The 14,497-nt window shown below is 37.9% G+C and overlaps 1 protein-coding gene across 1 annotated transcript in view; it reads left to right on the top strand.

The window, feature by feature from the left end:
* Positions 1 to 7,741: 7,741 nt before the first annotated feature.
* LOC120522928 (kelch-like protein 9) overlaps positions 7,742 to 14,497 on the top strand; it is a 56,615-nt gene continuing 49,859 nt past the window's right edge. The window contains exons 1-2 of the mRNA XM_039743718.1: positions 7,742 to 7,897; positions 14,244 to 14,310. Of these exons, the coding sequence (XP_039599652.1) occupies positions 14,300 to 14,310 (11 nt within the window). The 5' untranslated portion in view covers positions 7,742 to 7,897; positions 14,244 to 14,299. The remainder of the gene's footprint in view (positions 7,898 to 14,243; positions 14,311 to 14,497) is intronic.

The following is a 14,497-nucleotide window of genomic DNA, read 5'->3' as shown; positions in this document are numbered from 1 at the left end:
GGTTAATTGTCTCCCTTTAAGCCAAACCCAGGATTACTTCCAGTGCCACAACACTGCATGGAGAAAGCACTTTCAGGCCAAGCAGAAGACCCTCAGATAGGATTACCTGCTCTCTCCAGCTCCTATGGCACCCCACAGGGCTGCTTAATGGAACTACAATTCCCAGGTTGCCCCACAATTATGCATATGGGTGATCCAACAAAGGAACGCTACTACCTAGTGCACTGGGGGAGTCTATAGCCTTTCTAGGCAGTTCCCCCTGTCCTTCCATTACATAGGTCTCTCCCAGGAATATAAAGGTCCATCCATCCTATTTGGGAAGCCGATTCCAATCCCATCAGCTATTACAATAGTTTTAAAGGAAAAGATCTCATTAGGAAATGTTTACTTATTACAATAAGATCATATTATCCTGCAATTTAAGGCATTTTATTGTGATTAGAGCCCACAAACATATCATACAGTGTGTGAGGCCTCCTAAAAGTCCTACAAAGCAGGCTAGGACCTTAGCTTGCTCAGATATAGTATAGCCCCTGGCAACCAGCCTCTAAACTCTACATGCAGGCTTTAACCTGCATATTCCTAAAAAGGGGCCCTTGCTTTTCAAGTTTAAAATATATCACAAAATATATGAAAAAAACACCAAAAATGGAGAAGGAATTGAAAACCTTTGACTTTAGAAACAAATCAAAACAATATTTTATGAATGACAAAAAAGTTATTAGTTATTCAAAAAGTAGCAAAAATGGCAAAAAGTGACAAGAAATCAGAAACCAGGGAAACAATACCTCACAGTAAGCACTGTTTGAACGTCAATGACCCACTGAAGGACCAACTCCCCATTCTCAGGTAGAAAGGCAGCACTAATGTCAGGGTGGCCCCGCCTCTTGGGGTTCCAGCTACAAATCACAAGGAATATACTCAAAGCAAAATACAATAAATATATAAACAGTATTTCAATCACACAATAAAACCAAAAATAACATTAAAAACAAGATACACATGACAATAATAATTTATAAAAAACAATTAAATAAAATGAAAACAAACTTAAGCCAGGGCAATAACCCTGGCTAACCATAACAACCTTGTGAAATTGTCGACTACATTATATAAAAAGACTAGCAACAGGCAGACGTCTGACAGAAGACCATATAATTCAGGCTCACCTCAAGTATGAATGTATTCTAATAATGATCTATAAAATTATAGATTTTCCAAAGGAAAAATATAAAAATGAGTAATATGAAAAAAAAACACCTTTTAATTCAATTTTGTGTTCAGACATTTAACTACACACTGTACCAAAATTAACTAAAGAAAAATGAGATGCCATTTCAGAAATCCACTTACTATTTCTGAAAATGATTAATGTTGATGATAGGTTTGCTTCCAACTGATTTTGGCTAGTAATAACATGTCATGGGTAATAGAGAGTGCCCTTGTGCCATGCCCAAACCCATAATGAAAGCGGAAAAGGAGAAAGTCAGGAGAAAACATTTTTTGTTAACACAAATAAAGGACCAGAAAAGTAACAAGGTATAAAGCAAAGAAACAGAAAAGAAAACTCCATGGGATTTGCACTCATTTCTATTTGGGTGGGTTACACTGTGCAACTGTTTGACTAGTGTGAGCTTGGGTCCGAACACCATCAGACCAACACCAGCACTTTACCAAAAACACACGTTTATTAACACAAATAAGACCCACACCACACACATTGCCCCCAGCACCAATCACCCTCTCCACGGGTCTCTCTTCCTGTGTCTGTGGGCCACCTTTCCTCTCCTCACAGAGCTTCGTCCTGCTCCCGCTCCTGACTCTAGCTCTCTGATTGGAGTGAGGTGGCCCCTTTTATTCCCACCTGGATGTGTTCCAGGAGCCTGATGACACTCTTCCCTGCAGCACTTCCTGGTGTGGTGGAAGTGCTGCCCTTGCACCCGGAAGCACTCCGGGTGTTCCTGGAAGGTCCTTCCTCCACCCTCCCAGGTGTGGCAGAAGTATCGATCTCCCAGGCTCCACGACACTCGGGGCGCCCCCTGGTGGTGGCCACGTGCTCCATTGGGCTTGAGCCTCCTTGCTCCTTCCCCGTGGTCCCCTCAACATCCAGGGCGGTTTCCCCCTTGTGGCCCGGGGGATGTATAGACCACATCCCGGTCCTTCCAGGCGTACCAGCTGGGTCTGACCCCAGCCTTCTGTGACACTAGGAATACTTGCTGTTTATGGTGCAGGCTACATACTTAACAATGGGCAGACATGAAAAGCAGAATTTCACTCTACTCTATACATGTGACAATGAATTTGAACTTGAACTCAACTTGCCAGCCTAAAATAATTGCAGACTCTGTCACACTTTCTATTCCTTCATCCCTTTTTCCCTGTCATGTTTCTCACCTGCTATTCAAACGTTTGTCTTGCTTATCCCCTGATTTTAAAATTGTTGAATAACTGACTGAAAAAGAGAGTTGTAAGCCATAACCAGGAACCACTTCAAGATAATTAATTTTAAAAGTTTGAGGATTGGAGCAGTCTTTGACACTTTTGGGCCTTCTCTGAGGACATTAATTCCTACTTAAATGACCTGACAAACCCCAAGTCATTTATCTGTACTAATAAAAGGCAAAGCCCTCACTGACTCACTCACTGACTCACTCACTCATCACTAATTCTCCAACTTCCCGTGTAGGTAGAAGGCTGAAATTTGGCAGGCTCATTCCTTACAGCTTACTTACAAAAGTTAAGCAGGTTTCATTTCGAAATTCTACGCGTAATGGTCATAACTGGCACCTATTTTTTCGGCCATATAGTATAATAGACTTCTGCTCGATGGCCGTGGGAGGCGGAGTTACGCCTCCCACAAAATTTAGTGCCTGCCCATATAAGGCCGTCCGTCAGCGGCAATCCAATAGAAACACTGCCGCTAAATATTCACGAGTGAAGGACTGTGCTTATGCAGAGGAAGATGAGATGGTCAGGGTGGTGTTTGGCACAAACTCAGCAAAACTGCGAGAGAAACTTTTAAGTGGCGGGTTTTAGCTAACATTAAATACAGCCGTGGACATCGCACGAGATGGCACCAGCACAGCTGGGAACCTTCGATGCATGTACACCGAGCGGCTCATGTGAACTGACGCAGTGCACAGACAAAAAGCAACAGTTCCAAAGAGTGCTGAACAAAAACCGAATTACACAATTGAGAAGGCAGCAAAAAAATATGAAGCGTGTGATACATACAAGCATATTCATAAGTGCAGCTACTGTGGAAACAAAGCACACAATGGAAAAAGTGAATATCCCACTAAAGGAAGACAGTGTAAAAAAAAACCCGTGCATGCAGTGTGTCACATCTAAGAGGAAGACGAGCTGTTTATTGATGCAGTAAGAAACGAATCGATGAATGAAACCTGTTATCTTTACAACGATTGACAAACACGGAATGTAACTTGAACACAACACATCCTACAAATACGAACCTGATTGAAAGAATTAATGATATTCAAATCCTTGATGACAGCAACACTCATAACACTCACAGAACAATTACTGTATATTGACAATCATATTACGTTATTTTTAAAATGTTCCCTTTTCTTTTTCATAACTTCTTTAGCACACTACTTCTCCGCTGCGAAGCGCGGGTATATATATATATATGTACTGTATATATATACCCCGATCTACATACTCTCAAATAGACAAACCACATGCCATGGCGCAATGGTAGAGGCTTCGCCTCTAGTGCCGATGTCTGAGGTTCGATTCCTGAGAGGGGGTGCACTGAGTATGTACGCCTGATGACCCCAAAATTAGGGTGAAACACATGTTGTGTACTCTTTGCATTATTTCACAGTAAAACTATTTCAATATATATATACACACACATACATATATATCAGCGCTTCCCGATTCATTTTACCCTCGCATCCCCTTGGTTTGAGACGTATGAAAAAATATGCGGTTAACGCAGAAAGACCAAAAGGTCACCAATTGAAGCTTTATGAATAATGGATACTTTATTCGCCATCAATGATTGTTTTGGTAAAGCCATACTCAGTGTATTCATTAGATGAATGGTAAAAAAGTAAAAGCGAGGGGAGGGTGACTTATTGAGGCACGCAGACGAAACCACAATAGCACGTGGGCTCGATGTAGTGCGCGTCAACTCGATCGAATTGCGCGATCACATTCGAAAAAATATATCTTTTCAAGTTCTATTTAGTCGACACAAATATCTTTGGTTGGAATGTATTTAAGAAGAATTTACTCTTTACATTTCTATGATGAAGAAAAATTTATGCAATGATGCCTACATTAAACTTACATTCCTACCAAAGATATTTCTGTCGACTAAATAAAAATTCCTTCTATTTAAAGTTTAAATAGAATTTGAACAGATACGATAGTTCATAATATCCACGCAGACTTGCACGTAAGAGCGGGAGTCATCCATTTTAACAAACAGCGTATTGCACTGATATGAAATAGCCTGCCCATTTAATTATTTAGGAATGGATAAATAAAGATTTTGTACAAATAATGTTTTTCATTTTTCTTCCTTGATGGATTCTGGCACCCCCAGTAACAGTTGCTCGCACTCCAAAGAGTGTGTGTATATATATATATATATATATATGTGTGTATATGTATATATGTAGATATGTATGTATATGTATATATATGTTTATATATGTGTGTGTATGTATATATATATGTGTATATGTATATATGTATGGATATGTATATATATATATGTTTATATGTGTGTGTATATATATATATATACAGTATATATGACAGCAACACTCATCACTCACAACAGTGACAAAACTACATTGACAATCATGTTACGTTATTTTCAAAATGTTTCCTTTTCTTTTTTATTACTTCTTAAACACACAACTTCTCCGCTGCGAAATGCTGGTATTTTGCTAGTCTTCTATAATAGGAATCAGGAAGCAATGTGCAAATATAACCAAAGCCCCTGCTGCCACTCATCATATTGGAGAACCAATGCAGTGAGAGCGATCCGTGGCAAGAGAGTTTACTGTGCAAACAGAACCCAGGAATTATTCAAACAAACAATGTCGATGGATGGAGTGGTATACTTTTATTTGCAATATTTCTCTTGTCACGTCAACTAACATGACATTGGGATTTGGTGAAGGTAACTGTCAATTTAATTTTCTTTCATTTTTAATCCTGAAAGTAATTTATTTTGTTATTTTAGTGATGAAATTGCATCACTATTTGTTTTTCTATAGACACTACAATTTTGTATGGTTAGCGTCATAGGCATTGCTACACTATTTGTTCTTCTATGGGTGCCACCATTTTGTGTGATTGTTTTCATGGACACTTTTTGTTTGTCCATTTTTTATTTTTAAAACATGATGTGTATACCATTTGATCTATGGCAGAACAGTGGCCACGATTTGAATAACGGCTGCACAGAGCGACATGTGTCCAAACTTTGAAATAAAAAGGGAAGAACAAACTAAATAAAACAAAAAGAAGAATCACTAAATGAAGAACTTTGCTTTAGACTGCTTTTCGTTTTTCTGATTTGGCAAATCTATTGAAGGTGTGCAGATGTAAGCCTGTCTAAAAAACCAACACAATTCAACTATAAATGCATGATATCCATGATAAGTCTATAACATCGGATTTAGAAATGTTACGCCTGTCCATGAGCATCAGAGGGCAGCAGTAGGAGTCTAAAATATGACTGCCTCCTTCCAGTGGTTTTAAAGGACTCTTAACTACTTGATCCACCCAGGCAGTGACAAGGACTGGTTCCTGGAACTGGTGAGTTTTGGTTACAGAAGCACGAAAGTGCCATTACTCGTCTTCCAGTCAACATCACCCTGAACTGTAGAACAAAAAATGTCACATTAGCAAAAGCGCCCCCTCTCATCCCAGGGTGGTATTGCTTACTTGTCTGGAGCTCTGAAAATTTCTTGTACTTGCATATCCTTGACAGTGAAAAAATAAAGCTAAATATTAAACTAGAAGTTAATAAAATCAGCTTATGTATATATTGTATGTTATTACGACCTGCTCACTAATCAGCGTTCATAGGAAACCACACAGTTCCAATATTTCCCATTGCTTCCAATGAGGAATAACAGAAATTACCATGAAGCTTTCAGTTAATAAAATCTAGCATTTAATATAATATGGTTAAAATAAAAAAAAGAGACGTACAGAGGCTATGATCAACACTGCCTGACAAGTCGACTTTTAAAATAAATCTGTGATGGGAGGAACACATGGAGCAAGAGAGACAGGCGGAACAAGCTGGGATGGGACAGAGCGCTGCAAGGAGACGGTGACTGGTGCAATTGTTTTAAATAATGAAAGAAAAGAAAAGTGCTTTGGAATCGAGCACCGATGGCAAGCAAAATAAAAGAAGCCGGACAAGTATGTGTTTCTTGTATTACAAAATCTACAATAATGATTACTGTGTTGGGGCAATGATGACGTAAACCTGAGATGCTAAATTTACATTGCTGCACTGTGCCTGCCTGTTAATTCAAACTGTTTAATTCACACCGATTTATATATACTGAACCGACCTACACTAAATATCCAATGTACTGTATATACCTGAACGAATGTATAGCATATATCTAAAATGATTTATTTAAGCCTATATATATACTGTGTGTGTTTGTCTATAGTCCTGCTCTCTGCCACACGTCTTGGTGATTTATTCTATTTGTCTTTGGTTCTTTGTGTGAAGAAAAACTTTCTAACATTTGTGTGTAATCTTCCCCAAACACATTTCCAAACATCTCCCTGTGTTCTTTTTGCAGAATTTATTTTAAAGAAACGGCTGGGATCCAAGATACTAATTCCTTTTGTAATTTTAAACACTTCAATCATGTTGCATCTTAATCTCAGATTGCCAGATTGCCTGAAAAGGTTAAATTCCTTCAATCTCTCCTCATAGCTCATACCTCTAAGTTCTAAAATCATCCCAGCTGCTCTCCTCTGGACTTTCTCTAGTGCTATTATATCTTTTTTGTAATATGGAGACCAAAACTACCCAGAGTACTCCAGGTGAAGCCTCACTAGTATGCTGTGTAATTTAAGCATAACCTCCCTTGACTTGAACTTGGAGATAATGCTCCATGCTGGACTCAACATTACACTCTGGTGTAGCTGTATTTACGAAAATGTCTACCTATGATCCCTACACTAACATGATGTCAGTTTCAAAAAGGAACAGTGCTTAACTATATAATAAATATGAGATATAAACCAAGGAAAACTGTCAGCAGATGGCTGCAAAGACTAGAGATGGTTTGATTAGTTTAACCAATGACAAAGTTCTCTAATAAAACAAAATGTTTTTTAGGGATTAATTAATAAAAGGCAAATGATTTTGTGTGAGTGTCTGTTTTTTCTTTTGCCCTTTTTTCTTTCAATTGTTATCTCAAATAGCATATTAGAAAATACTAAATCAACTAACTTGGATTTTAAACACTTTTACATACACTTAACTCAAACACCATGAAGTTTAATTATGCACTGTCTGTAGCAGTCATGCTTGTTTCTTTGCTGGTCTGTACTTTCGTAAAATTTTCGATTTTTCTTTTCCATCGTGTTAGTCATATGCAGAGCACAGTTTGTGGCTTTCTGCTTTACTGCAACATATATAACTTTTTTTTTTCAAAATGAGGCCTCAAAACAGTGACACAATACAGGAAGCACATTTCTGTGTGTGTGACTCTCTGGCTTGTGGTTAGCCCTGCTCTGAGTTAAAACAAGTCAAGAGGCCAGTTAAGTGAGCCTGTATCTCGAACTGACCTAATTATTAATGATAAGCACGATTGGCATCTTACACGGGCACAGCACAAAGGACAGAAGCTTGTGTTTAGCAAAACATCACAAAGTAAGTACAAAGATGAATTCATTATTTAGTGTTTCTTCTTTGCAACTACACATCTGCTATGATCACCTGCAATTGCCTCGTATTTTAAAACTAGCTTACAGATATGCACTATACACACACTGATTTCAAAGGGCTGGCGACACTTGTTCGTTTGACAAAAATGGACACACTATATGTTAAGTTATTTGAATACTTTAACTGTTTTCATTGTCATTGTAAAAAAGAATGTGTCGTGCCATCGCTTTGTCAAAAATGGCTGGCTGGCTGACGAGGAACCTTTAAAATATAGCGCAAAAACAAAAAGAAGAAAAAGAAGAACTGTAGTTACCCTTGCACATGTATGACCTCCTTTTTTGGATAAAGTCTTAGATGTTTCTGATAAACTTCTCTATTTATTTCTGAAAAGAGTAAAGGTTTAAAACCTTTGGAAATACAGGGATTTTGCATAATAGCTTACTTCAAGAACATTTCCAGAAGCATTTATGCATTGTAACAAAAATATATCATTGTGAGGAATGTGAGGAATCTGTATGTCCTCTCTATATTTATGTGGGGTTTACAGGCGCTTCAGTATACCTCCCACATGCTAAAGACATGTATGCTAGTACAACTGTAAATTTGATCTGTACCAGTGTGAAGGGGTGTGTGTGTGTAGGAGTGGGCCCCGCATTGGCATCTTTGACACACACCTGACAAAGGCTACACTGCCAAAGAAACCCGTGTCTGTAATCTTTTATTTTTCAGCATGGAAACCTTTGCCTATTCTTTTCTTCTACTATATATATATATATATATATATATATATATATATATATATATATATATATATATATATGGCTGTCCATTTGTCTGTGCAGGATTTTAAATCACCTGTAGCTCATAAACCTGAAATTGACCTGAAATTTGGTATACAAATACTATGTGACGTCTACTATCTGCTTTCGAGGTGATGATTGACCAATGAATCAACTCTTGGCAATGGCCAGCAGGGTGGACGGGCGCCATTCTTATGCCTACCACCTTCGCGGTCACTTCTCCTACCTCTTCATATTTTAAATCATTCTTTAAGGCAGATTGAAGACTTAAGTGCCATCTTAAGTGAAAAATTAAAGAAAACGTACTAAGTAATTGCAACACAAACACCAACTTAATCAGTTTTAAGCCGAAAAGATGACGACAAAAGAAGAGAAGAAGTGGGCCGCTAGCATGGAGAAAAGAAGAGCTGCTCAGGAAGCAACAAGCGCATCAACCTCTGAGCAAACAAATGTTAAATTGCCATTGCATGTTAGGCAGGCACCTTCGCTAGCTGCATTTAAATCATTTATAAAAACACATTTTTACTCTCTGGCTTTTAACCGAGTATGAGATGTTGGCTAACTGTATACTTTTTATTAAGAATCTCTTCAGTTCTTATGTGTTTATGCGTTTCTGTTTAATTTACCCTTTGGTTTTGTGTGTCTGATATGCTGGGTTTTTATTGTACAGTACTTTGGTCAGCCTTGAGTTTTTAAAGTGCTTTATAAATAAATAAATGTACAGAGAAAGAGTATGAAAACTATGAATGCTCAAGTCAAGTGTATTTACTGAATGTTACCATGTAGTGTGCCATTACTGGTGTGTGTATATATATATATTATATACAATATTTATATATATATATTTATTATATTCAATATTTTTATATATATATTTATTATATACTATATATATATATATATATATAGAAATATCCATCCATCCATTTTCCAACCCACTGATTCCGAACACAGGGTCACGGGGGTCTGCTGGAGCCAATCCCAGCCAACACAGGGCACAAGGCAGGACCCAATCCTGGGCAGGGTGCCAACCCACCGCAGGACACACACAAACACCCCAAGCACACACTAGGGCCAATTTAGAACCTGCATGTCTTTGGACTGTAGGAGAAAACCGGAGCGCCCGGAGGAAACCCACGCAGACACGGGGAGAACATGCAAACTCCACGCAGGGAGGACCCAGGAAGCGAACCCAGGTCTCCTAACTGCGAGGCAGCAGCGCTACCACTGCGCCACTGTGCCGCCCTATATAGAAATATATTGTATGTAATATATATATAATTATTTTATATATATATTAAATGGTAAATGTTAGAAGGCTAACAATAGTATTATTACTGTTGCTAACAACACTTAACGACTTATCATTAGAGAAAAAAACACATTGGAAAAGTTGTACTTTATGATCTTACACCACAGTCAAGAGGGCACACTGCCTGGGTTTATGCAACTCAATCTAATTCTTAACAATAATTAAAAATATGGGTGTATTAATTTTATCTGGAAAGGAGAAATCAGACTCAGAAGATAAATAAATGGTTAAACAGCTTGTTAAATAACTCATCCGGACATTTTCTGAAATCTGCTCAAAGTGCCTGCAAACATCAATGCAGCTCAGTAGTTAGTGATGGCATTCAAAGGAAAGCTTAATTTTAAAACTGAATTGCACTATGCAGGTAAGATTCTGCATGTCCATTGACTCAAAATAATATGTAATTTGGACTATTTTTACTCTGAGCCATAGAATTCTACTGCTGTTCTAAGGGTCAATCAAGCCTCTTTTCCTGTGTGATTCTGAGTTGGTGGAATGGGCTGCCCACCTCCATCAATACTGCTGACTCACTAAATGTATTTAAGAAGTGATTTAAGGCCCATCTGTTCTGTGAATATCTGTCTAATCGAAAAGAAGAAGAAAAAAAACTCTGCTGTAGTACTTTATATTCTAGGTTATTTGTTTAAGTTTAATTGTTTTATTGATTGTAATCTTGTGGCAATGAACTTTTTTTACTTGTTCTTTTACATTTATTGAACAAACAGGCCCTAGTCTAATGTTATTCGAGCGTTTACTTCTTTTGAAAGTTGATTTGGTTAAATGTGTCTGCTAGGCAAATAAATCTAAATGTCTGTTTGACCTTTAACAGACTGGTCCAAGAATAAATGAGTGATGGATGTAATTATCTATCTGCTCCACAAGGCTTATTCTCACCTGGAAAAAGCTGGCTGCACTTTGAAGATTATGTTTTCTGATTTCTCAAGTGCCTTCAGTATCATCCAGCCCTTCCTGTTAAGGGGTAACCAACTCCAAGGTATGTGGAGCCTGTGGTGTCCTGGATAATGGACTATGTGTCGGGCAGACTATAGTTAGTGGGACTCTAGGACTGCATTACTTATACAGATGTGAGAAACACTGGAACACCACCAGGGTCAGTCCTGCCTCCTTTGCTCTTCACTCTGTACCCCTCTGGCTATAAATAAAACACCAGGTCTTATCACTTGCAGAAACTTACATTATTCTGTACTTATGGGTTGTATTGATAAAGGGGATGAGGCACTGTATAGGAGTCAGATAGAGAAGTTCGTTTCTTGGTGCAGAAAGAATTATCTGTATCTTAACATCAGAAAAACCAAGGAACTGGTTATTGACTGCACCAAAGAGTCCAGTCACTATTCAAGGAGTGGATGTAGAACTGGTGCACTCCTGCAAGTACTTGGGGGTCCATATCAGTGAAAGGCTGGGCTAGTCTTGTAACACAGAGGAACTATACAAGTAAGGGCAGAGCAGGCTGTTTTTTTCCTTAGGAGACTGGTGTTCCTTTAATGTGGGAAATGATATCCTCCATGTCTTCTATAACTCTGTGATGGCCAGTGTAATTTTCTATGCTGTTGTGTGCTGGACTAACATCACTTAAAGAGAGGCCCACTGAATCAGCAGGGTCAGTTATAGGATCTACTCTGGAGTCCTTGGAGGTCATAGCAAAGGAAGGAATGAAGACAAAACCGAGCACCATTATGAGAAATGCTGCACATCTCCGACAGTCTAACACTGAATACTTAAGAAAAATTAAGTTAGAAGTTTTTCTTTCTTTTCAGTTTTCTTTCTTTTTAATTATTCTAGCACTGTATGTTTTTCTTGTTGCTTGTTATAGTCCTGTAAAACAATATTTTCTTTATTTATTTATTGGGCTGCTGCAATAAGACAAAATGCCCCCAACAACAAATAAAATTCTATCTATCTATCTATCTATCTATCTATCTATCTATCTATCTATCTATCTATCTATCTATAGCAGGGGTCTCCAACTCCAGTCCTGGAGAGCTACTGTGGCTGCAGGTTTTCATTCTAACCCTTTTCTTAATTAGTGACCAGTTTTTGCTGCTAATTAACTATTTCCCTTTATTTTAATTGGCTTTTTTCGAGTCTCTGAGTGCTGAATTGATTCTTTTTTCCTTAAATGGCACCTAAACATAAATTTAATGTGAAGTGAGCCAACAGATGACCAACTAAGTTAGGGCCTCAAACTCCAACCAACTTCACTTCATTCAGTTTCTTAATTTGAAGCCAATTCTCGTTGCTAATTAAACCCGTTATTTAATTCCATGGCGCTCATTCTGCCATGGCAGACATTTCCAAAACTGTTGATTTTCTTTTTTGAAGCAGTGTCAAAATATTTTGTGGACCTGAGCAGATTAACATTACTAAGGCCTTCACCTTTCTTTATTTTCAGTTATTGTGTGATGGACGCAGGTGGTTCTTTATGTGGTGGTACATTTTATGTCTTAATATTGTTTGTTTGCTAATTAAGGAAAAAATAAATAATTAAGGGGCTTTAGTCTTAAGCTGTGCATCAATTAAAATTAAGGCAAAGGGTTAATTAGCAGCAAAATCTGGTCACTAATTAAGAAAAGGGTTAGAATGAAAACCTGCAGCCACAGTAGCTCTCCAGGACTGGAGTTGGAGACCCCTGATCTATAGTTTACTGAAATTAACGCTTTTAAAAAGAGTTTAGTGATGTATGTCAAATTATGCATTCATCTACAACACACGTTTACACAAATCCTGGACTGAATGCAGTTTGGTTGTTCTCCTCATGTCATTGTAGGTTTTCTGCTGATCCCAAAGATGTGCAGTATAGGTTATTACTACTCTAAACCGAGTGTGGACGTAGGCCGATAAATCAATGTACTCGATGGAGTTTATTAATTTAAACTAATTTATTAGCCTTAAAAATGATTATATAGAGTATGGTTACATAAATATCACAGTCAATTCAATTCATTGTCACAAGGAGAGAAAGCCTATCTCCACAGCATCAGGCTCAGGACAGGAACCGACCCCAACAGGGCACCACTCACACATATCTCCAAAGTACTTTGATCAGTCAAGCAACAGTAACCTGCATGCTATTAGCAATGTCAGACAAATACCCAAGTACTGTACTTAGAGAAAACACCACACAGACAATGGGTATGCAAACCTCATAAGCACAACGACTACCAACCAGGTGGGGCATTCCAGCTCAGAACACTGTCTTCAGTAGCCGAGGCACTCAATGTACCACCAAATAAAATTAGATCTTTTATTTAATTGGATATTAAAATGGAATAATACAAATTTAATATTTTCATTAAATGTAATATTAATTTTCATTTAAATTTAATATGTTTTATTAACTTCAGGGTTGTGGAGAGGTAGAGCCTGTCTCAGCAGCATTGGCAGCAAGTCAGGAAACAGCTGAGGAAGGGGCAAATGTCCATTGCACAGACACACTCAGTAACTAACTTAAGTAAATTAAATTAACTAACATGGCTTTGGAAAAGTGGAAGAAAAACTCAAGCATCTAGAAGAATGGAAAGCCACATGGAAACTGTGAGAATGTGCAAACTTCACAATCCGGAGAAGGATTTAAAATATACATAAAAAAAGCATGTATGGAATTGCTAGACAAATATGTGAGATAATTTTTTATTTAAAACTTTTGTTTTAAATATACCTTGAATTTGGATTACTAAAGCATGTTCATAACATTCATTAAGCTTATACTTTTTTTAACCCTACTGTCACAACTTGTTATTTATGGTCTCTGAAACGTTACTCATGTGGTCCTTGGTGTTATCAGTTAGTGGGCTGTTAAGGAAGCAGATGGGGTGTATTCTTGCTACTTTTCTCCATGGTGCATCATTCTCTATAACAAATATGGTTCTTTGTAATCTTTTGTGTTTCCTTGCATTATGTGTCAATTTTTTCAAACCTGTTCAAACCAGTTCAAGCTGGCAGATGGGCTAGAGAACAAATTGAGCTTTGTATGCTTTTGTTCATTTTACAACTTATCCAGTTGAATATTTAATCATCCATCCATCCATTATCCAATCCGCTATATCCTAACACAGAGTCACGGGGGTCTGCTGGAGCCAATCCCAGCCAACACAGGGTGCAAGGCAGGAACCAATCCCCGGGCAGGGTGCCAGCCCACCGCATATTTAATCAGTTCATTCAAAAATTTTTTTTTAATGTTGTTGTATTTTTGTTTCAGCTTTACAGAAGATTTCTGACCGATCTGTTTGAGAAGACCTTTACTTGGGAAGCTGGATGCAGATGGGGTGAGCCTGTGCTTTCTACCTCTTATTATTTTTCATTTTGTACCAAGTGGCTTACTCGTAATATCAAGTTTTTATTATGATATTCACCCACTTTTATCAATGCATCTATTTTATATCTTGTGAAGGGAGCATATCCCTACACTGGTCACAAGACAAGAAGCAAGTCTAGGTAAGGTACTGGTCCAGC

The sequence above is a fragment of the Polypterus senegalus genome, chromosome 2 (genome assembly GCF_016835505.1).
Source record: "Polypterus senegalus isolate Bchr_013 chromosome 2, ASM1683550v1, whole genome shotgun sequence".
Lineage (NCBI taxonomy): Eukaryota > Metazoa > Chordata > Cladistia > Polypteriformes > Polypteridae > Polypterus > Polypterus senegalus.
Note: the sequence above shows the minus strand (reverse complement) of the source record. Positions and strands in the feature narration are given on the sequence as shown.